The 25448-nt window shown below is 42.8% G+C and overlaps 1 protein-coding gene and 1 pseudogene across 2 annotated transcripts; both read right to left on the bottom strand.

Moving 5' to 3' along the window:
- Nucleotides 1-792: 792 nt before the first annotated feature.
- Nucleotides 793-5671, bottom strand: LOC311031410 (beta-1,4 N-acetylgalactosaminyltransferase 2 pseudogene; annotated as a pseudogene). The gene is made up of 3 exons (XR_014599367.1): nucleotides 5611-5671; nucleotides 1291-1434; nucleotides 793-1074 (listed from the first exon to the last, which is right to left on the bottom strand). The product of XR_014599367.1 is annotated as a beta-1,4 N-acetylgalactosaminyltransferase 2 pseudogene (transcript).
- A 2954-nt stretch (nucleotides 5672-8625) lies between these two features.
- On the bottom strand, nucleotides 8626-23206 carry LOC311031621 (NACHT, LRR and PYD domains-containing protein 3-like). The gene is made up of 11 exons (XM_084037992.1): nucleotides 23111-23206; nucleotides 19065-19351; nucleotides 16219-17974; nucleotides 15957-16127; nucleotides 15396-15569; nucleotides 15110-15283; nucleotides 14374-14547; nucleotides 14120-14293; nucleotides 13043-13216; nucleotides 12415-12461; nucleotides 8626-11100 (listed from the first exon to the last, which is right to left on the bottom strand). Exons 2-11 carry the CDS (start codon nucleotides 19336-19338, stop codon nucleotides 10526-10528), a joined length of 3693 nt encoding a protein of 1230 aa, XP_083894118.1. The 5' UTR covers nucleotides 19339-19351; nucleotides 23111-23206; the 3' UTR covers nucleotides 8626-10525.
- Between the last annotated feature and the right edge of the window lie 2242 nt (nucleotides 23207-25448).

The following is a 25448-nucleotide window of genomic DNA, read 5'->3' on the forward strand; positions in this document are numbered from 1 at the left end:
CGGCTGACTTGGAAAATAGTTCTTATGTCCAAAATTCCGAACTATCCCTTTAACAAGGGCGCCGAAAGGAAGCGGGCTCCGCGCCTATTCGCGACGCTTCCGCGACCGCCCGGTGTGAACCAGTCTCTCTCAGCATCAGCAGACGCACCTTTTTTTTTTTTGTGCGGGCGCTCATGCCGCCCCTCCACGAATGCCGCCCTGAGCGGCTGCCCATACTGCCCATATGAGAAACCGCCCCTGATATAGATTGCTATCTGACCTTATTTCAGATATATGATTATATGATTATCTCTGGGGCTTTCCTTATTGTGACGCAATGTATCTGTTTCTCTGCATTTGGTTTAGAATAAGTCATTGATAATACAGTTTTAACAAAGTTTATTCTAATAGCCATTAACAAATAAAGAGCATTTTTGACAGTGACCGGATTTTGATTAAAAATGCAGCTGTACAGTCAAAACCTGAAATTCAGAAAAAATGTATTTACTTGCACTGAAAAGTAATGAATAAATTAATTAATCAGATAATCCAACAATACAAAGCATAACAAATGAATGCGGAGAAATATGTAACCCAATGTCCTCTAGGTCTTTTATTCATACACACTTTAGGTAGTTTTTGAAAAAGTGAAGCTGCAGTTTAAACGCTGCGTCTCCCTTTGGAGGGTGTCTGAATTTGTCGTAGAAGGCTTCGGCCTGATAGCGTTGATGGCCAACGGACACGTGATTACACGTGGCAACCATTAAGGAACCCAGGCCATCCATGAAGAACTCTAGAGCCAGAAACAGACATTTACCCCTTTAGACAAACTGGAACAACGTGGACTTGCTGGCACTTGGACTCCAAACTTTGTCTGGGTCTCTGGAGCTTAGGGTCAAATCCTACCCCCTGTACAGAATGTGTACGAGCCAGGAAGAAGGTGACTACCCCGCTGGCCAGAGAGCATTGTGGGTAGCCAGGAAGTGAGTGGAACTTCCCATTAGACTTCCTGTGCAGGCAGCCGCCATCCATTTCATCTCCTTCCTCATAGATGAGAGAGAAATAAAACTGGTTCTTTTGTACCGCCCCGCCGACCTGTCAGAACAGAGAGACCAGAGAACCGAGATTTTAACTCGCAACCGGTCAATCTTGCCCAATGCATGCTGGGATAGGATCCAGTTGACACATTGTAGTTGTACAAACAGGTGCACAGGAGGATGAACAGCGCTGTTTGCAAGAGAAGTTTTTATACTTTTTATTCCAGTAAACCCCCCAGTACACCCCCTTGGACCTGAGCCATTTCATTCTCACCACATCCAGTTCAGGGACCGCCTCCATCACCTCCACCAACTTCTCTATCTTCGTCTGCTCCGTAAACACAAAGTCGTCGTCCACCCACAGGAAGTACTTGGTGGTTACCTGGGAGACGGCCAGATTCCTGCCAGCAAACCAGCCCTGAAGAAGGAAACACGGTGCATCATTTCATTTCAAGATAGTTAAATTTAGCAGAGCATTGTCAAAACATTGAGTTCATATTGATGCTTACTTACATTGATACCTGTAGTATTTCAATTTATTATACAATCACCATCCTCAGTGTTAAAACAGATTAACCCGAAAAGAGGACAAAACTCAGTTTGATGGATGACAGACAAATAAATGAATAGTCTAAGAAAGAGAGAGAGAGAGAGAGAGAGAGAGAGAGAGAGAGAGAGAGAGAGAGAGAGAGAGAGAGAGAGTGTGTGTGTGTTTGTGTGTGTGTGTGTGTGTGTGTGTGTGTGTGTGTGTGTGTGTGTGTGTGTGTGTGTTTTGCTTTGTGTTTTAAAATGACACAAAGTTAATTCCAGCTCAGGTTACATTCAAGACTTGATGACTGAATGACACACCTGAGATCAGGAGACAAAGACACAGCAGGGCCAGGGCCAACCTACACAGAGGCATACAATCAGCAAAGCAGGACTACAAGCAACTGGTGTTCCCCAAGGCTGCGTTCTCAGCCCAATCCTCTACCGCCTCTTCACACATGACTGCACTCCCTCTCACAACTCACTCATCAAATGTGCAGACGACCCAACCATTCAGGGAGGAGGTCCATACACTGACCTCATCATGAACACAGAGAAAACAAAAGGAATAATAATTTAAAAAAACACACCATTACGGTCTGTGCATCAACGGAGAGGTGGTGGAGAGGGTCTCCAGTTTCCAGTTCCTAGCCATGCACATCGCTGAGGACCTGACCTGGAGCCTGAACTCCTCCAGCATCACCAAGAAAGCCCAGCAGAGACTGTTCTTCCCGAGGACCCTGACACCCAACAGGCTTCCCCAGAAACTGCTGATGAACGTCCATCACTGCAGGACCTGGAGCGCGTCGCGATGACCAACCCAACCTGAGCGACATCGAATCGAGCAGTCTACTCACACGGGCCAACAACATCCGACCCCTCACATCCCAGGAAAGCCCCTCTTCACCACACTAAGAACGCCAGCACACGCACAAGCAGGCTGCGGAACAGCTTTTTACCCCAGAGCTGTGGACAAGCTGCAGAGATCATCACACACACACACACACACACACACACACACACACACACACACACACACACACACACACACAGATATCCTCCCCCCGACTCACTCATTGCAACAGACTTACTGCAACACAGACTCAACAATTGTGCAATAACTGCTGCGTTTTCATATTTATATTCTCATACATTTTTAGATTTGTAATTCTAGCTGCAAACTAGAGACTAGAGATGCTCCTAACAACGTTTGGTTTTATAACATGAAAATAAAGATCTATCCATCTATCTAAAATTATTAAACACAAAATATGAAAGGCCCTATCTAGAGCCAGTGCTGGGTTTGTCTGTTCTGGGCTCCTGTAGACATATGGCATTCCTCAAAATGGACCCACTCCATATGTAGATGTAAATGGCTTATTCTAAGGTAAAGAAAATACAACACTTCTTATTCCCAGGTGATAAGCAGTGGTGGGCTGTCAGGGACAGCAGGGCCTTCTCTGCTGGCCATGTCAAAATGAACACAAGTATTTTTTTTCATAATTAAATTAATGTGTCTGAACGTGTTTGAATTTAATTACTTTTTCAGTCTGTTACGATTATATTTGCAGAAAGAATATGGTTATTTTTGTGAAGCTGAGCTGGATTTTCCATATGTCTTTAAATGCATCACAGCTCCATGGACCTGCTCTAGTATTGCTAGCCTTGCGTTGAAGCTGCCATTTCCTATTTGGTTATAACTTTGACTGACGTGTGTCATCAGCCAATCAAATTTTGATGCATAGTGACAGAACGCCCCAGTGGCCCAGCGATGTGTCTGGCGCTGATGTCATCAATGAAGTTTGAACCTTTGGCGGGTTTTTTAGAGCATTGTGAGTGAACTAAGCTATGGCCGCTGCCTTCACACCACCTATCGATCCTGTTTCCGATCTCCTTTGTGTGCCTTTTTCAAGGCGCTCGTTTGGAGAGAAGACAGAAATGATTTCAAGAGGAAGACCTACACCTAAACTGGATGGGCTGACCAAGGCCGGCAAAGGTTTTGTGCGGCACTTCACTGAGGGTAACTACGACCGCTATGACTGGCTAACAGCTAGCACCAAGCGGAACAAGCTATTTTGCTGACCCTGTTTGTTTTCTAATACCAGTGTTGGAGCATGGAACAGCACAGGTTTTAACAGCCTAAATAGCTTCACCAAGGCAGCTATCAAACATCAGGCATCCAAGCGCCACCTTATAGCGGGGGTACATTTGAAGACCTTTGGTGAGTCCAGGGTCGATTTGTAGCTGGATGAGCAGTGGAGACGAGAGACGAGCCTGCACAACGAGAGGGTGAAAAAAAACCGGGACATTCTGAAGCGCCTCATTGATGTCATAGTTTTGGTACAGCAAGAATTGTCTTTCAGAGGACACGACGAGGGGAAAGAGTCCCTGAATCAAGATAATTACTTGGAATTACTCTCTCTGCTATCAGAATACGATGCTGAGTTGGATGCGGATGCCGCTTAATAACTGGCTCTCAACTGGGCTACACCTTCTGGCTGGAATAGCTCTTGTAAAATATTTGGCATATAGGCCCTACTAATGTTTCATTTTGTTATTGAAGTGAAGGTGGTGCACTAATATTGTCGCTTTACTTCATTGAATCCGTTGAAGTTGCGCAAACAGAATATTGAATAATAACGGAATATCTGGTAGTGATGCTGCAGTAGCCTAAAGATGTTATGATGCACAGTGGTGTGCCTGTGCGCTGTGGTGGTTGAAGATCAACTGTCTCATTGGCGTTAGTGCATATACCTAGTGCATGACAGTGTATTTCTTTGTGGTCGTGTGTTGTTTTTTTACTGAAGGCCCTGACTGAAACCCCACGGTATGCTACTGGTGATAAGACTAAATAACAGGGTAATGGTATGGCAGAAAATAACCTTTTTGGTTAATTAATTTCAAAAATCATAAACATTCAGCAGCTGCTCATTGGCTTTAACAGTTAAGGCACCGCAATACTGGCATAATGTTAACATGAATAAACATGAATAAATAAACCACCGAAATGTCTGTAATGTAAATTTAACCCAATTTCCCCCGGGGACAGAAATATTTCAGATCATTAAATCCTTCAGAGTTACTGCAGGGAGTCCCCAAAATGATTTGATCCCAAGCTTTATTTCTTCCAAAAATTTAAATGTGTCCAAAAATACACATTAACATGAATACAACCTATATGAGCAGATATACATCTCCTATTTATTCAATGTGATGAGGTGAAAATGTGATGTAGAAATGCCAAAATAGAATTAAAATATGTTCTATAAATATATGATTCTGTCAACAATTATTATTGTCATGCCTTAGCATTGTAAACATACATAATTACAGTTATTTTAGACATGGCACTATAAGCTGCACTACACATTATTATTGACCAGTTAATAAACAACACAATTTTATACATTATGTAATAGGGGGTCCCTCCACTGTGTCACTATAGGCCTCTGCTCTATATCATTAGTTATTACTTTCCTGAGATGTATGAGGCATTGAAGCGAGCATTCCTCCATATTTCATCAGATTGTTTCTAAACTTGGACATAATATTTGAGTGTGACTGGGGACAATATCTGTGCCATTAAAGAGGATTTCCAACAGAACAAACAGCAGACTGGCTCAACACTTTCCCCTGAAATATGGCCAACAACTTTCTATTATACTAACTTTCATTTTATAACACGCACAGTGCAGGTCGATAGCTGCCAGGGAAATGAATGCAAACAAGAGAGCCCTAAATCTAACACCAGGATTAAAACATCAGCAAGATTCAAATTCATACTAAATGTACACAGAAAAAGAAGGAGAAACATTGGTATGGTGGCCTGTCACGATCATTCAATGAAGAATCCAGTAAGACAAAGAAAAAAATGTTCAGACCTAAACAATGTACAAATTATAAATCACTTTGGAATAATTAGAGGAGTACCAGAAACAGCTGATACTATCACACCAATGTACACTTTATAACAGGTACAATGTGTAATATTACTGAGAATGGTACTATAGGTGGCAAAATTATCATTTTCAAATGATGGAAATATTATAGAAACATCAGTTCTTACCATTTGCTGTTCTCACCGCTCCACTCTTGTTGAGTATGCAAAACACTAAACAACTTCCTCCAGTTACCTGCTATCTACTAACCTCCCCAAGACAATGCTGACAGTGAAAACAACCCTCCCAACAAATGTTGAAAAACGTGTTCATCAGTAACGTTGTTGAAGGCAGACAGAAAAAAATCTGAAGTTTAGATAGAGATAGATAGATAGATACTTTATTGATCCCGAAGGAAATTCAAGATTTGGCATTCTAGACCAAAGTCAGCTATCTAAATGAGTGGCACTAACTAAGCTTGCTCATTGCTTCAGGTTATACTAATGCAAATCATTTCTACCAACTCGATCTTAAAGTCAGCTAGCTAGACAGGGGGTGACACCCTACAAGACCTGTCCCCAGTAGGAACCCGATGAAGGCTCCAAACTACATTTTGACATGAAAACACGTGAAATGGTTTGGCGTTAGTTGATAATATCATCAGTGTTAAAAGAATTTCTTCGTGAACAGACAAATCAACCAAGGAGGAGATCAGAGACAGAGAAATAAAGTCGACGTCGGACTTTAATCTTGTACAAGAGGAGCAGTTCCAATGCAACAACGTATGAGGATGCTACAGAGAAAGTGCTCAAATCAGTGTTATGACTTGAGTCTTTTAAGGGTTCAGGAGATAATGCGTCATTGACAGTTAATCTTCGTGTAGAACAAGACATCATGTACACAAGGCCCCTGATAACAATTAGTCACTTTAAGATATGGCTTTAGGGTTTTTAGGTCAGCAGTGGGGATACTAAAGTCATAAACAGTTCAACACATGCTTGAAGACATGGGCCCCCCCTAGGTCAACGAGGATGCCAAGGTCGTACAACTTATCAAGGATCCTAAAGTTAACGAGGCCCTCAAGGTTGTAACCTAAACAAAGAAGCTTTAAGACATGAGGTTATACAAAATTCTTATAACAATCAGCACATGTGTTCACTTAAAGTGTTATGTTTATTCATGCAAATATCCAAGAAGGTGCAACACCAACAACTTTGGGCAATGTTGCAAATGCAACACAAACAGTTAAATTCCTATAGATAGCCTCAGTCACGCCCCTTCTGGTGTCCCCCTGGGACCTTAATTCGGGAAAAACAATTATGTGACACAAGTTCACTTTTTTTATTCAATTTGTATTTTGTAGAAGAAAATGTGTTACCTCAGTTTTATTTTAATCTCATCCTAATATTCCTTTCTCTTGTACTCATCAAATGTCCTGCTGCTCTGATTTGATTGTGGTTAACTTTTGTTATCATTTTGGTCTTTCCCCCTTCCTGGAACGAATCCAAAACATCCTTTTCTAACATGACTGATCAAGGCCTGATGAATGGCCACTGTTGTGACATTGTGTAAAGAAACCAGTCTGGCCCGAGAGCAGCCACACCTTTGACTGAAGTCTCTTCCTCTCGGAAGCAGACGTGTATTGAATCAATGCAAATCCACGCATCACACCGTCCTCCATGTTCTCTGTAAACTGTATAAAACTCTTGACTAGCCCCACACTCGTTAGAAAGGATTTTATGGCAGCGCTGTGACTGCCTTTTTCCACTGTCAGTGATTAAACCTCATCTGAACCAGCCACAGAATTGGACCTGAAGAGTTTTCTTCCACACTAGTAACATGAATTACACATATGATTTTTATCAATTTAAAAGATAATTTAACAAGTCGAGACAGTCACATTTTGTCATAAATGTTAGCCTTGCTTGCTGGCTAGCTAGCTACATAACTTAGTTATGTCCCATCACAAAAGTAACGTTATTTTTCCTGACGTGTTTTACCAGTGACTCCTAACCTGTTAGTGTCGGCACATCACGGTATGAATCACACACGCCTCATAGCTTTAGATCGATGTCACTTATGTCACTTTTATGTGTGGCGTCTAATTACGTGTTTTTACTTTCTCAACAGTTATAATATAAAATGTGACTTTCATGATTTGCAAAATTATACACATCATATGCGTTATTCATGCCACAATTCAAACAGGATTAAAAAAATGATTTGCTACTGTACATTTTCTTTGCCTGAATTAAGGTTGCATGGTTGTCCACAGGAAGTGGCGTGTCTTAGCCTCTCTACGGTGACATCTGACCCCTCTGGGTTTCCCCTCAACGCCGGTCTTGCACTCTGTTTGGCTGTAGGTCCCTGATAGATCCTGACACTTGGCATGCTATCTGGAATCGAGCACCGATTTGTGGGCCAATGCAGATTTGCCTGAGGCTTTTGTCTGGGAGCTCCAATAAGGTATAAACAAAGCTAACTAGCTTCTAGAAAGCAATTCAATATCAAATGATGCTAATATTTTTTTTACATTTTTGAGCTATAGCATGATTTTAAAGTGTTAAGGTGGTAATAAAAATAATCCCGGTTATCCTAAACAGGCCTATCTGTGCCTAAACTGCCACCATGGATGTCTTCCTCCCATAGCCTAACACAAGATAACTAAGGACCGTGTCATAACATATGAATCAAGCTCACCTGGGTTAAGAATGGAGTATTAACAGCCAGAACCAGCTCTGCGTTGAGAAAGTTGAGAAAGAGAAAAAGTGAGCCTTCAAGCCAAGCAAGGCAGTGGACTGAAATATCTCTCAAGCATATCATACCAGAGGAGTTAAGTGCTTAGTCTTGGGACTGTTGCTATGTGATTCAGGTTTGGGACTGTAGCTAGGTGATTCAGGTCTGGGGACTGTAGGTTATTCAGGTCTGGAGACTGTAGGTGATTCAGGTTTGGGACTGTAGCTAGGGGATATTTTAGCAGTAAACAAGCAGAAGAGGGAGAATCAGTGGTGGAACTCATTAGTCTGGACACCAAATTGGGGATCAAAGTGAAATTGTAGGTTATTGCATTACACTAATGTTATTGCAACACTGATTTCTATAAAAAGTTGAATAATTTTTCGTAACGTATGCTGCAACAGGTTGTTGGAAACAAATTCACCTACATTTTGCAAATAAAACATGATTCTATTGAAGGATTTTGCAGTTGTCTTTTAATATCAAATACAGTTATATAGTAATCATTTGACAGTGTTTGAGTCACGGTGTCTTACACTCGGGTATAATGAAAACCCAAAACTGTGATAACAAATAATGTTTGACAATGATTTTAAACCTCAAAGCGAAAGTTTCACAATGTAATTGCCGTAGGCTATGTCACGTATATTTCATAACTGCACTAATAATCACGACAACAGCATGTTTAATTTGATTTTACCTTGTTTCTTTTCTACATACAAAGCATAGTAATGAAGTATTTAAGGTGGATAGGGGGAACACAGAGGCTGCACACTGGCCACTGAGGTGGTCTTTAGCATTTATATTGATTTCTTTGAAAATTTTACAAAAAGAAACATTCATTAATTATTTCAGTATTAGTCCCCAAGATTTACTCATATGGCAGATGTTTTGATAAAAAATGCACAAATGCGATCCAATCCTAGAACAGGAGGGACACATAGAGCCGGGTCAGCAGGGCAGCATGCATAATGAGTCCTGACACTCAAAGTTAAAATCATTAAGATTTTCATGAAATCAAATCCCAGTTTTAAAAACATGTATGATCAACAATTTGTTTTTTAATTTCCTCCCTAGCTGTCGTCGTTAGTAGCAGAGTCTGCCATTCCCGCACTGGATTCAAATCCCCTGACTGATTCATCGGGAGGGAGCTATGCATGTAATCAAGTGTACATTTATCTCATTGCCTCATTTCTGACTTTGTTTACTATAACAGAGCTGTAGCATGATCGTAAACATACAGCATTCAAAGTAAGCCCCGCCTCCTCGACTCAACAAGCCAGAGAGAGAGAGAGACGGCGCCAGCAGGAAAAATCAGTGAATCAGAGTAAATAAAAAATAGGTCACTTAATGAGAATAAAAATTTTTCTGATTGTTTCACGGCGGTTACGTTCTAAAGCACAAGTAAACACATCCTCACAACCCTGTCGCTGTGGCATGTCTGCACAATATGATACGAGACGATATGCCCATCGAGCAAAATCAGTTACATTATATCAAGTCACAAAAGCAGCAAAAACATATTTTTAAATTTGTATTATTGAACTATTCCAGGCATTGAAGTGAAAAACAATATTTTCTTTTGAATAAAAATAGACCTTCTTTTCTTCACTGCGGCCTTTTAAAGTTGTAGACAGTAAAGAAAAGCTGGTCACAGCTGGCGTGCAGGCAGCGTCATTTGACACTGTGCTTGCATGAGTGTCAATGCCATGTTTTTATTTAAGCTGCACTGTGAGGATCATCGTGAGTATTTGATCTCGTAAAGGCATTGTTTGCATATGGCATGAGCTTTTTCTGTTGACTCGTCTTTTCTTCTTTATTCCCGCGAGAGGAATATATTTCTTCATTGTCTTTTTTTTTAATGCTCGCCATCTGCCTGGCGCTGCTAGCTGCTCACACTTCCTGCTCGCCAACTGTCTTTCGTTTCGGAAGGAGGTGCGCGTAGAACAGTGTCACAGATGTGCCATGGAATTTCTTCCCTTTGCATCGATGACATTGGTTGATCATTAAATTGATATATCGATCTAGATCGATAGATCGTTACACCCCTAGTGGGTATGCAACGTCCCCACCAATGGCATTGACATTTTGTTCCGACAGTCACGTATCAGGAATCAAAATGCTCTTTCTCTAAAAATAAGTTGTTCTGTTGCGAAACCTAACTTGAAGACAGAATTTATTTTGAAAAGACACTATGCATGTAAGGAGTGGATACCGATATGCAGTCACTGACACAAGAAGAACTAATGCTAGAGGGGTAGTTTGAAGCTTGGTGACACTGACCAATCTGTGATGACCAACAGGGGAAATACTGAAGAACATAACAACACAGAGCAATTTAACATCCCGTTAGAATCAAAATTCTGTCTAATTCTGTCTGTCAGATGTTCTCTCATCCATCTGACACAGAGACAGTGAGGATCCAGGCTGTTCAGAGTAGAAGTTTCCACATATATACCGAAATCCAAACCCGAGATAGAGGGGTTCGGTGAATCTGCAGTAGACTGTGTAGACGTGTGTCAGTGTGTCAGCGGAGATTGTGTAAAAGGACAGAGTCCCAGCAGGCCAGTCCAGATACACTGCTGATCTGGTAGCGTTTTTGGAATGTAACTCTGTTTCTATGTTATTGTGCCAATGACAGGCCCTACTATAGCTCACAGTCCAGGACTTGACATTTCCTCCAAACATGCAATCATAACCAGCTCCTCTCCTGCCGATTCCTCTGTAAGCGACAGATATGTGACAGTATCCCTTGATCTCAACTTCCCAGTAACAGCGACCAGTCAACCCAGTTCCACACAGCAGCTGTCTGAAGTAATAAAATCTCTCTGGATGATATTGATAAGGCTGTTCCTCCTCCACGTACGTCACACGTGTGTTGTTCTCAGACAGTATGAGCTGTCTGTGCGCTGTGTTTGGGTCCAGTGTCAGTTCACAGGCATCTGATAGAGACATAAAGCAGTACAACATACTTGTTATAGACACTTTTAATGTGTGTCAACAAAAATGATGTATGTGACATCTATGAAGGATCCAACAACACATTCCCCTCTCTGAAGTATGTGAAAACTTACACAAGTCACATATTCAACAGAAATTTGCATCATCTGAATCTTCTGAAGGCCAAGGGAAAGTCTCTAATTTCCTTTTCTTTATATTTGAGATTGTCCTTCTCAGTCACAGTTACAATTTCATCAATGTACTGAATATGCTAAGTGCCCTCATGCTATTATGATGGACACAAAGTGGATATATTCCATATATTTTCTAACTCTAATTATTTTCAGTCCTGTTACTCATATAAGGATTTTGGGAACAGCCATGGTATTGAGTATTCTCTCTCTGATGATCGACAGCTGATGATCGGCACCAGCGATTGACGTCCGTCTGCGCTGGAGAAACTACAATAATGGACTACCAAAGCACATCGTCCACTTCTCCACATGTGGGTTTTATAAACAGCTGGTTCACTGACCGGCTCAGCAGCTCCTCCTTCCTGTTTGACCGTTTGCTGTATTTACGTTTCATTTGTGGTTTTGAGTTGTTTTTGTCATATTTGTAACATGAGTGAAATAAATAAAAATATCATTAAATTATTATCACTGTCCACAAACATTTATCAACACAATTCCACTTACTATATGTCTGCATGAAAGGAATTGTAAAATATGCAAATGCACATCATTTGTTTTCATGAACGGCCGAGGTGTGCGGCACTTTAAATGTTGCTCTCGCAAAGAATTGTGGGTCGGCGTAATCTCCTTTCCTTTCGTATAGGAAGGTCCGTTGTATCCTATGCTTAAGGAGCTCTGAAAGGAAGCATTGGAGCTCCTTTCCTTTGCATTTAGAGAATCCAAACGGCTCTTATCATGGCGGCCACTTGTTTACTTCCGGGTCACTTCTTCAGTTAGGAACCTTCCTAAGCAAAATAGACTATTCAACCGCAGCCCCAATCATGTTACCCATGCTTTATGAGTGTGACTTATTTGCTTTCTCATCATTACAATCACTGAGTTTTGAATACATATTTTATCAGAGAACCCAATTGTTTAGATCTAGCCTCTTAATTTACTCCTCAAAATGCATCGAAATGTATGCATTTAACTTTAAAATGCTCATAATTTAGGTTGAAACCCTATCGGAATATCGATTCTGACAACTGAACAAGCAACAACCAGACATTGTGATGCTTCCACAACTCAGATTTCGATGGTGGACTTTGTGAGAGCCCTATTCCAATAAAAACATATACTTACACTTCCGTAGACCAGATTTTAATCTCTGCATCCCGCCATGGTCCACTCTGAAAGAATAAAGCAAGAATAGCATAATCTATGGCGACCCTCTGATGTAAAACACAAAATAAACACCACACTGAAATCACAACATTTCACACAACACTAACAAATTCATGTTCGGAAATCATCTTGATTAGAAGGATATTTAGCCTGAAATCTATGCTCAACTTGAGCATTACAATGCAATGGGTGTTCAAGCTCAATACCCAAGTAATAAACATAATTAAGCCTTAAAGGTACATTGTACATGTCAGGGGATCTATAATGAGAATATGGAATATTATACTCTTATTATCACTATTTTCATTAGTGTGTTCTGTTAGCTGAAACTAAGAATCATTGTGTTTTCATTAGCTTAGAATGTCTAGAGACAGCCTTTTGCCTTTTTACCCAGAGGCCTAAAGTAAAGGGGGTTTATTTGGCTGGATGGGCCCCCGAGATCACTTTTGCCTGGAGCCCATAGACCCTCTTTAAACGCCCCTGGTTAGTTGGAACCAGAAGGCCAGATGCCGCAAAATCTTACACACTGTCCCTTTCAAATTCTATAATATAAGACTGTACGCTCTCAGCCCTCCATGAAAAATACTTTAAAGTGTCCAGTCTCCACTGTGGATCCTCCAGTCCATCACGGAGGAGCATCACTCCTGCATCGCCTGGGTGGTTGTAGCTCAGGTCTAGCTCTCTCAGATGGGAGGGGTTGGACCTCAGAGCTGAGGCCAAAGAAGCACAGCCCTCCTGTGTGACCTGACAGCCTGACAACCTGTGAACATTGATCAATAGTCAAATGTTATTTTGACTATGCAGGTCGTCGCTGTTGTTTGTGGTGTAACGGTACACAGAATTCAAGGTTCGGTATGTTTTCAGAAGACCAGGAAAATGCAGAAATAACATTTTGGTTCATTTATTTAGAAAATTATTAACATTGAACAGCTGCTCACTGGCCGTTATTCTTACTTCAACAGTTAAGTTTAAGTTTAAGCAGTCAAATACTGGCATGTTGGCATTAAAGCACATCAATAAACACTAACATTAGTTATTACATTGTCTTGGTGTGAATCTGTCGTAGAAGGAGCCTGTAGCCGTGAGGAGAAGGACTCTTCGTTAATTAAATGTTTGAAGTGAACTGAACTTGAATTTTCTGGGTAAAATTTGCTCCAGAATTTTTGTTCTGCCTGTGCAAGGATTAGACATAAAACGATGTTTGGGTAACGGGGCATACTGTTAGATACCAAAACAAAAGTCCTGTCCCAAAAATGTCCTGAATCTGCTCTATTAACACTTAAAATGACATCATATAGACATACATATTGCGGCGACCTCGTTTTTTGTACCATAGACAGTCTCTGGTTTCTCCACATACTCTGGCTCGGCCACTGTACTAATGTGAGGTTCTATCGTAGAGCTCTCGGTGAGCTCAGACCGCTACATTGTGTTTAGTCTCCATTTCTGAGGAGGGGAATCTTAATGCTGATAGGATTCCGCATCCCAGTCATTTTTTCACGCCAGTTGAAACATTTCAAATAACCCGAAAAAGCAAATGATGCAAATTTAGCGTATTCATCTCATTTGCATCGTGTTTGGTGTGAACGAACATTTAAGAGTAACAACAATCTATACTACAGCTGGTCTGGAGTCATGTTAGAGCTTTTAAGTCAGTTCTAACCTGAGGGTTTCCAGTTTACATTGAGGACTCTCAAGTCCGGCAGACAGAAGCTTCACTCCTGGATCCTGCAGGTCGTTGCTGTTAAGGTCCAGCTCTTTCAAACTAGATGTCTGGGAGCTGATCGCTGAGGCCAGAGCTTCACAGCTTCTCTCTGACAGCTGACATTCACTCAACCTTGATAATAATCAATGAAAAACATCCACGTATCTAAAGATAAGATTTAATTATAATAGATCATATTTTACTCTGCTAACCTGAGAGCTTCCAGGTTACAGTGTGGATTCTCCAGTCCAGCAGAAAGAAGCTTTACTCCTGAATCCAGCAGGTTGTTTTTATTCAGGTCCAGCTCTCTCAAGCTGGAGGTCTGGAAGGTGAGAACCGAGGCCAGTGTTTCACAGCTCTGTTCTGACAGGTTACAAGCACTTAGCCTGAAGAAGAATTCAAAAGTTAGTGGATGCTGGAAATGGAAAGCAAAAAGGCCACGACACCAAATTCACTGTGTATAAAGATGAAGCAAAATGCATGCAAATTTTAGTGGCACAGAGAGAAGGTGGTGAACTAATCTTTTCAACCATATAATCAACGTTATGTCCCCTTCAATCCTGTTTAACTAAAAAAATATGCCACTTTATGGAAGATAGATACTCTTGAGAGGGCTGAAAAAAGACTGATGTAATGGCAGGTTCATGTAGGTATTCTCTTTTGAGCCCCGTGTTAAGCCAATAATTGTTTACCTTTTCGCAATTTGGCTAGATTTCACAATGTGCACCCCCCCCCCCCCCCCCCCCCCCAACCTGTAACTACTCCTGATTTACGTTTAATTTTACACACAAACAGAATTAAATTTAACTGACTAAATCAAGATTTTAAATTCGTACATATCCCGACTGGTACCGAGGAACTACCTACGATCTTATTGCACACAAAATGACTTACAATGTATGGTGTCATTCATAGACCAAATAATGATTAGTACAGGAAGCAGCTGACCTGAGAATTTCCAGCTTACAGTTTGGACTCAACAGTGCAGGACTAAATACCAGCACGCCTGAATCCTGCAGGTTGTTCATACTCAGGTCCAGCTGTCTCAGACCAGAGGACTGGGAGTTCAGGAAAAAGCCCACAGCGTCACAGCCTTTCCATGTCAGCCTGCAGCCAATTAAACTGGGAACCAAATATGGCATTCAGAAAAACAGCAACTTTCCATTTAACCAGGCGTAATCTAGGCCAGGGGTGGTGCAGAGGTGGTTGTGGTTAATAACAAAAGCCTGCTGACCTGAGAGTTTCAAGTCGACATTTTACACTTTGCAATCCCACAGAGAGCTGCTGTACTCCTTTGTCCTCCAGGTCGTTGTAAGCGAGGTCCAGCTCTCTAAGACTGGACAACTGGCACCTGAGGACTGAGGACAGCGCTCCACCACTCACGGGTGTCAGGTTACAGCCACTCAGCCTGGAGAAGCAGAAATTATGAAGATGGACATGCCCGTTTAAAAGTAAGTTGTGACTCAATGCAGTCAGACACACTTCCTATTCACAGAAGTTGCTTTTTATTCATTTTGATTGTGTCCTGTTCATCTCTTACTTCCATAAATCTTTATTATGCTGGTGCTGAACATTCACATATTGTTAGAATCATTCCATCATAACCTTATCATAACATCACTGAGGTGCCATTAAACAAAAATTCCAGTACATTTCAACCTGCCATATTTCTGAAAGAAATTGACCATTGTGACGCTATAGGTCGTGCTAACTTTTCATTATATCCAAGCAAACTGTGCAAACCTCCTCTGCTTGACTCTGAGTTTGACTCAAGAAATAAATGAAACAAGCAGACCTGAGAGTTTCCAGTCTACATTGTGGGCACGTTAAGCCACCCAGGATCTCCTGGAGTTCTGGTTTCATCAAGTTGTGACTCAGGTCCAACTCTCTCAGATTGGAGACCGGGGAACTGAGAGCTGAGGCCAGAGCATTGCAACTTCTCAGGGACAGCTTACAGCCACTCAACCTGAAAAAAAATAAATCAGCAGAAAGAATGAACAAGGACCTAAAATATATCATTTATACTGCTGAATATGTACAGTAAGTTGTGCACCCACAGAGATGTCCGGGAGGCTTGAAGCACCGGCAGCAACCTCAGAAGACCTTCCTCTGAAGCAGAGAACTTCTTCAGGTCAAACACGTCCAACTTGCTCGCTGATGACAGTAAGATGAAGACCAGAGCTGACCACTGACCCCCTGACAATTTGTCTGTGGACAGACAGCTGAGGTACTGCTGGATCTCCTCTACGAGAGAACAGTCATGCAGCTCATTGAGACAGTGAAACAGGTTGATGCATCGCTCTGGAGAGGGATTCTTCCTGATCATCGTCTTGATGTACTGGACTTTGTCCTGATTGCTGTGTTCGCTGCTACCTGATTGCTTTAACAGGTCTTGAAGAAGTGCTTGATTGGTCTGAAGTGAGAGGCCAACGAGGAAGCGGAGGAACAAGTTCAGACGTCCATTTAGACTCTGTAAAGCCTTGTTGACTGCACTCTGAAATAGGTGTTGTACTGCAGATTGCCCTGGGATGAGAGCAGACTGTTGGGAGGTTGATGGTTCTTCTGACAAGAGGTTGACACCAGAGTTGACACAGGACACAGTGACATGAACAGCAGCCAGAAACTCCTGAAAGCTCGAGTGGACGAAGCAGAAACGTTTGTCCTGGTTCTGCCCGCGGCCCTCTTTAAAGATCTGCATGAACACGCCTGAGTAGACGGAGGCCGCTCTGACGTCAACGCAGCACTCTACCAGATCTGCTTCATAGAAGATCAGGTTGCTTTTCCTCAGCTGCTCAAAAGCCAGTTTTCCCAGAGACAAAATCATGTTGCTGGTCTCGGTGTTCAAGAGTAGATGTGTCTCAGCTCTTCCATGACATTTGTCATTCGCCACTTTGCACTGATCTAAAAGAAAATGGATATACATATCAGTCAAGGTCTTCGGCAGGTCTCCCCCATCATTGGTCTTCAACAAATCCTCCAAAACGGTTGCAGTGATCCAACAGAGGATTGGGATGTGGCACATGACATGGAGGCTGCGTGATGCCTTGACGTGGGTGATGATTCTGCTGGCCAGCTCCTTATTCCTGAACCTCTTCCTGAAGTACTCATCCTTCTTCTGGTCTGTAAAGCCTCTCACCTCTGTCATCATGTGAATGTATCCTGGAGGGATTTGACCGGCTGCCTCGGGTGTTGTGGTTACCCAAAGGCTGGCAGAAGGGAAGAGTTTCCCCATTAGGAGGTTTGTCAACAGCACGTCCACCGAAGCGGAGTCTGTAAGATCCATCAAGATCTCGTTGTTGGCAAAGTCCAAAGGAAGTCGACACTCATTAAGACCATCAAGGATGAACACAATCTGGAGTTTATCAAAACTGCATATTCCGGTTTCTTTGGTATCAGCAAAGAAGTGATGAAGAAGTTCTACCCAGCTGAATTTTTTCTCCTGAAGCAAATTCAACTCTCGAAAAGTCAAAGGGAATATGAATTGGATGTTGTTGTTAATTTTGTCTTCTGCCCAATCCAGGGCAAACTTCCGTGTCATGACTGTCTTCCCAATACCGGCCACTCCTTTTGTCATCAATGTTCTAACTGATCCATCTTGACCAGGTAAGCGTTCGAAGAGGTCTTCTATGTTGATGGTGTTTTCCGAATCAACTGTATTGTTGGAAGCTGTTGCAGACTTTTCCTCTGCGACGTAGAGCTCGGTGTAGATCTCATTCATCAACATCTGCTTCCCAGATTTTGTTGTTTGCCCGAACAAATGCTGAAACTCCTTCTTCAGGTTGGATTTGAGTTTACGCTGGCAGTCAGTGAGAGCTTCTGAATAGAGTACACAAGAGATGACATCAATTCTAAGTGGAGCAATGCAAACATTTCCAAATAGACACCAACCAGGGCTCCAGAGTGCAATGACATGCAAAAATCTGTGTGTCTGAACGTTTTCATTGGTCGCAACAGTGCGCTTTACGTTAAGAGGGTCTGTCTCTCTGCGCACCTTGTACTCCTCACATGACATCGCAACCTTAAAACATACCAGCAATCATAAAGGAAGACAACTATTGATTGTTTTTTCATCAAGAAAAATGCCGCCATGAAATAGGAGCAGACCCGACAGCATCGCCGAAGGTAGTCACTCCACCACCTGTCTCCCCTGTCCCCGGTTAAAGGATTCATTTAAGAAGTGGGGGTGGGGACAAAAAGTTTATAAAATTGAATAACACGAGAAACCTTTACCTTTTTTCCTATCACCATCTCTCTGTCATTATTTCCACATCTGTACTATATTAACATGTGGAGTAAACTTTAAAATATAGCCTTGGACATTTTCACATGCCAGCACTGCAAGCATAAAAGCGTGTAATGGCATTTTATAAGTCGTTTTTTTCAACTATTCTCATTGGCAATGCAGCAGGGGCGGGCACGGCAAAAAGGCACAGGGAAAATGTTTCACTGCATCTAAAAGAAAATGTAAAAAGTTTGTCTGGAGCCCTGCAAACGCATTTCTATAACCATGCTACCCATTCAACCTATTCCTGAGTAGGCAGAGTAGCAGCCTGACTAAATATTAAAAGACTCATAATTACTTTAATTGCTAATAGTCTTCTTATAGACATTAGAAGACTAAAAATCACCACATAACTGACAGATGAGTGCTGGGAGATGAACCCAATGGGGTAGATGCCCAGCATTTTGGGGTGGGGGAGGAGCCTTATGGCCTTATGTACCATGAGGGAAAACGGGGATTAAGTAAGTAAATATACTGAGATTACTAATTTGGTAGTCTTGTAAATTATTTTTGTTGGAGTCATGGGTTCATCGTCCAAATTACAATCAATGCTTTTAATTAATTCAGAGAATATTTTAATCACTTTCTCCAGTGAGAAACAATAAAAATGCCAACACATACCTTTGGATGTTGTGCTGATGTTTGTTAAACGCTGCACCAAGTCATTCTTGTTGATCAACTTCAAAACCTTAATGGCCACCTCCACTGCATTTTTGTTGTGGGTCTCTACGATCTCATCCACGGTGTCCATTCTGTCTGCGTTCCCCAGTTGGCTCCTTGGGATCACTGGGAAGCCTTCCAAGACGTCAGCCTGCTGCAGGAACCATTTGAACTTCTTAAACTCTCCGTCCGCCAAATCCTCCAACGCCGCCAACAGCTCTCTAGGTGTTGCCATGGTTTCTTGCTTGCTGAAATACCATTACACGGACAGAAATGGGAGTAAAATGGACATTGAACTTTTTATGTGGTCATTTGACTAGTACTAGTAAAAATGGTGATTGTTATTAGTTATTATGGTGACAACACAAGTCAGTGTTGTTGCAGCTGGGAAGAGAGCGGATGGAGCTCCAGAGACTGATGGCTGGCTAGTTAGCTACGTAACTAGTAGTTCTCACGAGTGGTGGGATGTGAGGGGGAGAGACTGTTAAGGGACGTTCACACCGGACGCAATAGACGCGAACATCAAAATTGAAAATCAATGTAAATGGCGCGATGACACGCGATTCAGGCGGCGGCGGCGCGAATGGAGCGTCTGGCGCGATGAGACGCGGCGCGAATGAAGCATCTGGCGCGTCTGAAGTGTCTGAAGTGATGCGAATAAAGTTGAAAATATCGAACTTTTCAGGCGGCATCGCGCCGCGACATCCAATCAACGACGAGTTCAAGCCGACAGACAGATGGACAGGCGCTCCGCAGCTGAGATGGACGGGCTGCATTCCCAAACAACCTGACTCCAAGAAGACGGACCCCGGCTCGACAGGGGCCGTTACCGGCCTCACACCGTCCACGGGCTGAGCCTCAATCAGAAGGACTCAGGCCCCCGAGCGACACCGGGCAAGCGGTCTTCCGTACGCTGCATTTCCCACGTCTGCCCGTCGGACGGGGATTCGGCGCTGGGCTCTTCCCTCTTCGCCCGCGCTACTGAGGGAATCCTGGTTAGTTTATTTTCCTCCGCTTAGTAATATGCTTAAATTCAGCGGGTCTCGTCTGATCTGAGGTCGTAGTCGAATGTGGCCCCGACTCTCCCTGGGGATAGGTGCGAGGGACGTGGCTCCCGGAGGAGGCTCACGGACTCTGGCATCGGGTACCCCGAGGCGGAGGAGGAGGGTCTGCTGACGTGACCCGCTGGCCCCCCGCCAGCGCTGCCCTCGTTTCCCCCGCTAGAGCGGCACCGGTTCAAAAATGAGCGTCATGCGCGAATGAAGCGAATGACGAAAATAGTCCAAAATAATCAAGAGGCGCAATACAAGCCAAGCGATTGTATTCGCGTCTATCGCGTCCGGTGTGAACGCCGCATTAGGGCGCACTCTGACAAAGCCAACCACGCTCAAGCACGATTGATCCTAATGTCCAGATTGTTTGGCCAGTGTGAGCGCTTAATTCCGTACTTAAAAACGGTACGCTTCCTCAAACTTGGCACGATTGGACGAGGTGGATTTGAATACGGTACGGTTCATGCATGAGCACATGCACAGGTACGCAGTGTGGACATGTCGAAGGCTTTAATTGTGGGTCATGGTTTGTTAAGTTTGTCTGTTAAGAGGATACACAAATAACTTGAGTTTGCTTGTTTTGGCGATGGCTTTTGGCTCGCTCAGAGCTAGGCTATGCTAACACCATAGCTGCTCCGTAAACACTGAAAATAGCGTTCTCGACATAAATACGGCAGCGACCTTGATGTTTGTACCATGGAGTCTCTAGTTTGTACTCAAAGTTTGGTTTGGACTCTGTATGAATCATAAGATACTATCTCAGGGCACCGGGAGACCACAGACCGCTACGCTGTGTTTGCCGCCATTACCGATTCACTGACAAGTGAAGATACGAGAAGAATTTCACCGCTGTAGGCCTCGCATTGAAATATTTCAACTCGAGTGATGAAACATTTCACCTCATTCGCGTCCTATTTGTCGTGCGAGTAAGCGGCAGGTCGCGCTGGTTATTTTAACTTTTTTATTTTTTTTCAATTTTACCCATTTAGTCTGGCTCTCTACAGTTAATCACAGTGCTACTCCACTACTCGTTTTATGCAGACGATAGATGTTTTTCGATACTGTGAATTTGTACTTTTTTATTTTCCATGTTATATTTTGGAATTAGTGGATCGACTTCACATTGTGCCCTCCACACACACACACACACACACACACACACACACACACACACACACACACACACACACACACACACACACACACACACACACACACACACACACACACACACACACACACACACACACACACACACACACACACACACAATAGGATCCTGTTACATTTCATCTTTCACACAGCCGAGTTGATGGACAATCAGGTCTTCATCAGTCCGAATGTGAATTCTAAGTGTTATGGCTCCACCCAGTGGTCAAATAAACACTGTCTCTTTTCTTTTCTCAGAATTGAAGCTTGATTAACCAGTGTCAGAGTAATAAACCTGATTAGTTATAATTAATGTTTGTTAATAGCAAAGTTATTTGTTATCAAGTTGTTCTTTTTCTATTCTCTTGTTCCTGTTTACAACAAATAAACCTGCGGCATTTTAGTGCCAGAAAGAAACACTGCTCTGATTGGTGTCCAAGAAAAATAACCAAATGATAAAAAGAATAAAAAAAGATAACAAAATGTCTATGCACAAGTGCTGAAAAGGTGACTTGTTCATAAAGCATTCAAATAAAAATATTAACTATTAACTATGAGTCACTCCCCTTATTCCATTCGAGACTAAAGTCCCTGTTGTTCAGAGTTCACCTGGACTCTGCTTAGCCTTCTCCCTCTATAACCCCACCCCCTCCCATAAATAAACTCAACAAAAACGTAGTATTCATTCCTTGTTTGTATGAACTGGCAATTACTTTAGTATTTTGCACTTGGCATCTTAGCACTGTTGTATACCAGTAATGGGTTAACTTAGCAATTGGGCGTGCTTGAAACTTGTTCTTGTGAAATCCTGACTGTACTGATAGCTATACACGGTTGCACTTTCTTCCAACTAATGTATTTATAAGTCGCTTTGGATAAAAGCGCCTGCCCTAAATGTAAATGTAACTATCAAACCATTAAACATACATGTAATCACACTATCAACCATTCTGCTTTCAATATGTTTATATGTTTATTTCAATATGTTAAGTTCCCACAGCGTTCATTGAAAAAAACATTAATTATACTGTATGATAGCCTTTTCTGTTTAACTGGTTCACACTGGACCAGTTAAACAGGTCCAGTGTGTTCACTGGACCAGTTTCGGCGCCGCCGAAAATCGCGAGCGATCCGCGCACCCCCCGTTCAGACCAGACGCGTATTTCTCCGCGGCGGTCGACAAGCGCTTCTGCTCAGCTGTTGTTCATTCAGAGCTATTTTTTCCATTAAACCCCATAAAATTAATACGCCATGTTTCTGTAACCAAGAAGTTTGTACACTTCTTTTATTTATCCGTACTTTCTCTCTCTCTCTGAGAGAGAGAAAGAGAGCGAGGCAGAGAGAGAGAGGGACACACTGACAGAGAGTGTGTATGGTAGAAGACAGTAGTAGTGCAGATATACCGTTGAAATACACATATTTGTTTATCTACTCTTCACATTTATTAAATGTATTGTCTCTTCCTGTTTCCCAGTGCGAGTTTAGATACACAAATATGATCGCGTTTGTCAATCGCGGTATTTTATTTTGAAAATTGACCGGATTGTCTCGTGTTTTTCTGTGTGGTTTCCTGCCGGTATGGACGCGTTCGCTCGCGGCAGCGCAAAAAATAGAGCAGACGCCGAAACGATCGCTTCACGGCGCGGGAGGGCCGCGCGTATTCGCGGCGCTCCGCGTCTGGTGTGAACCAGGTAAGATAGCTGGTCTGAAGCCCGACACTGATATCGAATGCTTATAATGCTAAAAATACTTTTCTAAATTGGATTATCGGGTATTCTGTGGAAGCAGTGAGGCAGAAAACAGTACCTTCTCTCACCAGACAGAGGTCTCGGTGGAAGCTCTTTTTCCTCGGTGCGGGGAGTCCAGCTCTGCGTGGTGCTGTTGTGAAGACCAAGACGCACTTCCGTCTGTGAGCCATCTGCCAATCAGCTGACACAGGATCAGCAGCTGAGGAGGAACAAGAGGCTTGTTCGGGATGGTCTTGGCTTGACTTGACTTGACTTGATTTATCACGCCGACGAGAGCGGCAGGTGTCTGAGGGGGCGGGCTCTAAAAGAGACGGCAGCCAAACGCCGTCAAGTCGGACAACAAAGTCAACGTGACTATTGTAATAGATTGAAGTGATTTACAATTAAGGTTCTCACATTACTGCAAAGCCAGTTTGCTGGGTTATGTTTTGGTTGGCCAACACATTTGTAGTGTTTTGCTGAGCCCAAGCGGCACCTGTAGTGTGTGTGTCTGTTGCCCGGAAGTCTCGAAGTAAAGACGTGTTATGAAGCCATGCCGGCCTGATTCTTGCCTCCTGCACAAAACACTACAAATGGCGACGAGGATTTTAAATGAAACCACTGCGTGAATGAACTGTGAAAGTCACCGTACACTGGTCGTAGTTGAGAAAACTGAGTTTTTTTCTTTTTTTATCTCTCTCGCGGAGGAACCAGGTACGAGTCGGACTAGCAGTTAGCATCGGAAAAAAAATCTGCCATGGCGGTGCAAATCGGTCGTGTGGATGAATACAATGACGCAAAGGAGGATTTTGAGTCATATCTGGAACGTTTGGAGCAGTGGATGTTGGCAAATGAGATCAAGGATGAAAAGAAGGTGTGTGTGTTTCTCTCGGTGATTGGAGCTGGTACTTATAAGCTGCTGAAGAATCTGACAGTACCGAGTACTATGCAATGTAGCAATGGAACTGGTGAGAGTACTGAGCACACATTACAAGCCGGCACCGATTGTGATCGCGGAGCGCTTTCGTTTCCAGAAGCGTAACTAAAAAGAGGATGAAACTGTTTCTGAGTATGTGGTCGCTTTGAGACAGCTAGCAGCTACCTGTGAATTTGGACAGTACTTGGATGATGCGCTGAGAGATCGCTTTGTGAGTGGACTACGCTCGGATGCCGTGCAGCGCAGGTTGCTGTCTGAAAAAGATCTGACTTTTCCGAAGGCTTGTGAGGTTGCAGTAGCAATGGAACTGGCGTCCAAAAAATCAATGGAGTTTTCTGGACACAGTGAGCCTCATCAGGTAAATGCTCTATCAAGTGCTAATGCTTTTTCTGAAAAAGGGAGGAAAGGACAATTTAGACGAGAGAACAATAATAAAGCACAAAACAAAGGAAAAAACTACTTTGGGACACAACAGACATGCTACAGATGTGGGGGAAGACACTCAGCACGTGACTGCAGATTTAAAAATGAAAAGTGTCATACCTGTTCCAAAATTGGACACATAGCCCGTGCATGTAGAAGGGGAAAAGCCACTTCTCAAACTCAGTATGTAGAAGCTGAAGGAAGTACATCCAGAAGAGATGAAGAAATTGAACTTTTTGGAGTGTATGCAGTATACCCCACCTCAAGCTGTGAAAAGGGCTACACAGTTGATGTTGCATTGGGTGATAAGAGCACTACAATGCTACTGGACACAGGGTCAGCTGTGTCAGTGGTATCTGAGGACTATTACCAGAAAAATCTGAACAGTTTCCCTTTAAAACCAGCCCCCAGGTTAAAGCTGAAATCATATTCAGGCCAAAGTATCGCTGTTCGAGGATACATCATGATACCAGTGCAGTACGAGACACAGAAAGTCACTCTACCTCTTGTCATTGTGAAAGGAAGTAGACCAGCTCTGATTGGTCGGAACTGGCTAAAGGAACTACAACTGAACTGGAAACAGATTTTCACCGTACACCGGGTGATAACACAGGCAGAGTGGACCCCAAGAGTCAACGAGGTGTTACAGCGCCACCAGGCTGTGTTCTCTGAGAACCAAGGCTGCATAGAGGGTTTTAAAGCCAAAATCTGCATAAATGCAGGCACTACACCGATCCTCTGCAAAGCTCGTCCAGTTCCTTATGCATTAAAGGAAGCTGTAGAGAAGGAGTTGGACAGGTTGGAAAAAATGAAAGTGATTTCAAAGACTGAGAAAAGTGAGTGGGCCTCTCCAATAGTAACCGTGCCAAAAGCAGATAAAACAATCAGGATTTGTGGCGACTACAAGGTCAGTATAAATCAGTGTATGGAAGAGCATTACCTAACACAGAAGATTTGTTTGCTACCTTAGCAGGAGGAACATCATTCAGTAAGCTTGACCTCTCTCATGCCTACCAGCAGCTGCTTTTGGATGAAGAGTCAGAGAACTACTTGACGA

Source organism: Eutrigla gurnardus, assembly GCF_963514095.1.
Source record: "Eutrigla gurnardus genome assembly, chromosome: 20".
Lineage (NCBI taxonomy): Eukaryota > Metazoa > Chordata > Actinopteri > Perciformes > Triglidae > Eutrigla > Eutrigla gurnardus.

Coding starts and splice junctions, on each gene's coding strand:
- LOC311031621 (XM_084037992.1), bottom strand. CDS start 19,338: ATGGCAACACCTAGAGAGCTGTTGGCGGCGTTGGAGGATTTGGCGGAC. Junction 15,570..15,956: donor TGTAGACTGGAAACTCTCAG/GTCTGCTTGTTT, acceptor CTGCTTCTCCAG/GCTGAGTGGCTGTAACCTGA. Junction 11,101..12,414: donor AAAATCTGGTCTACGGAAGT/GTAAGTATATGT, acceptor TGTCTCTATCAG/ATGCCTGTGAACTGACACTG.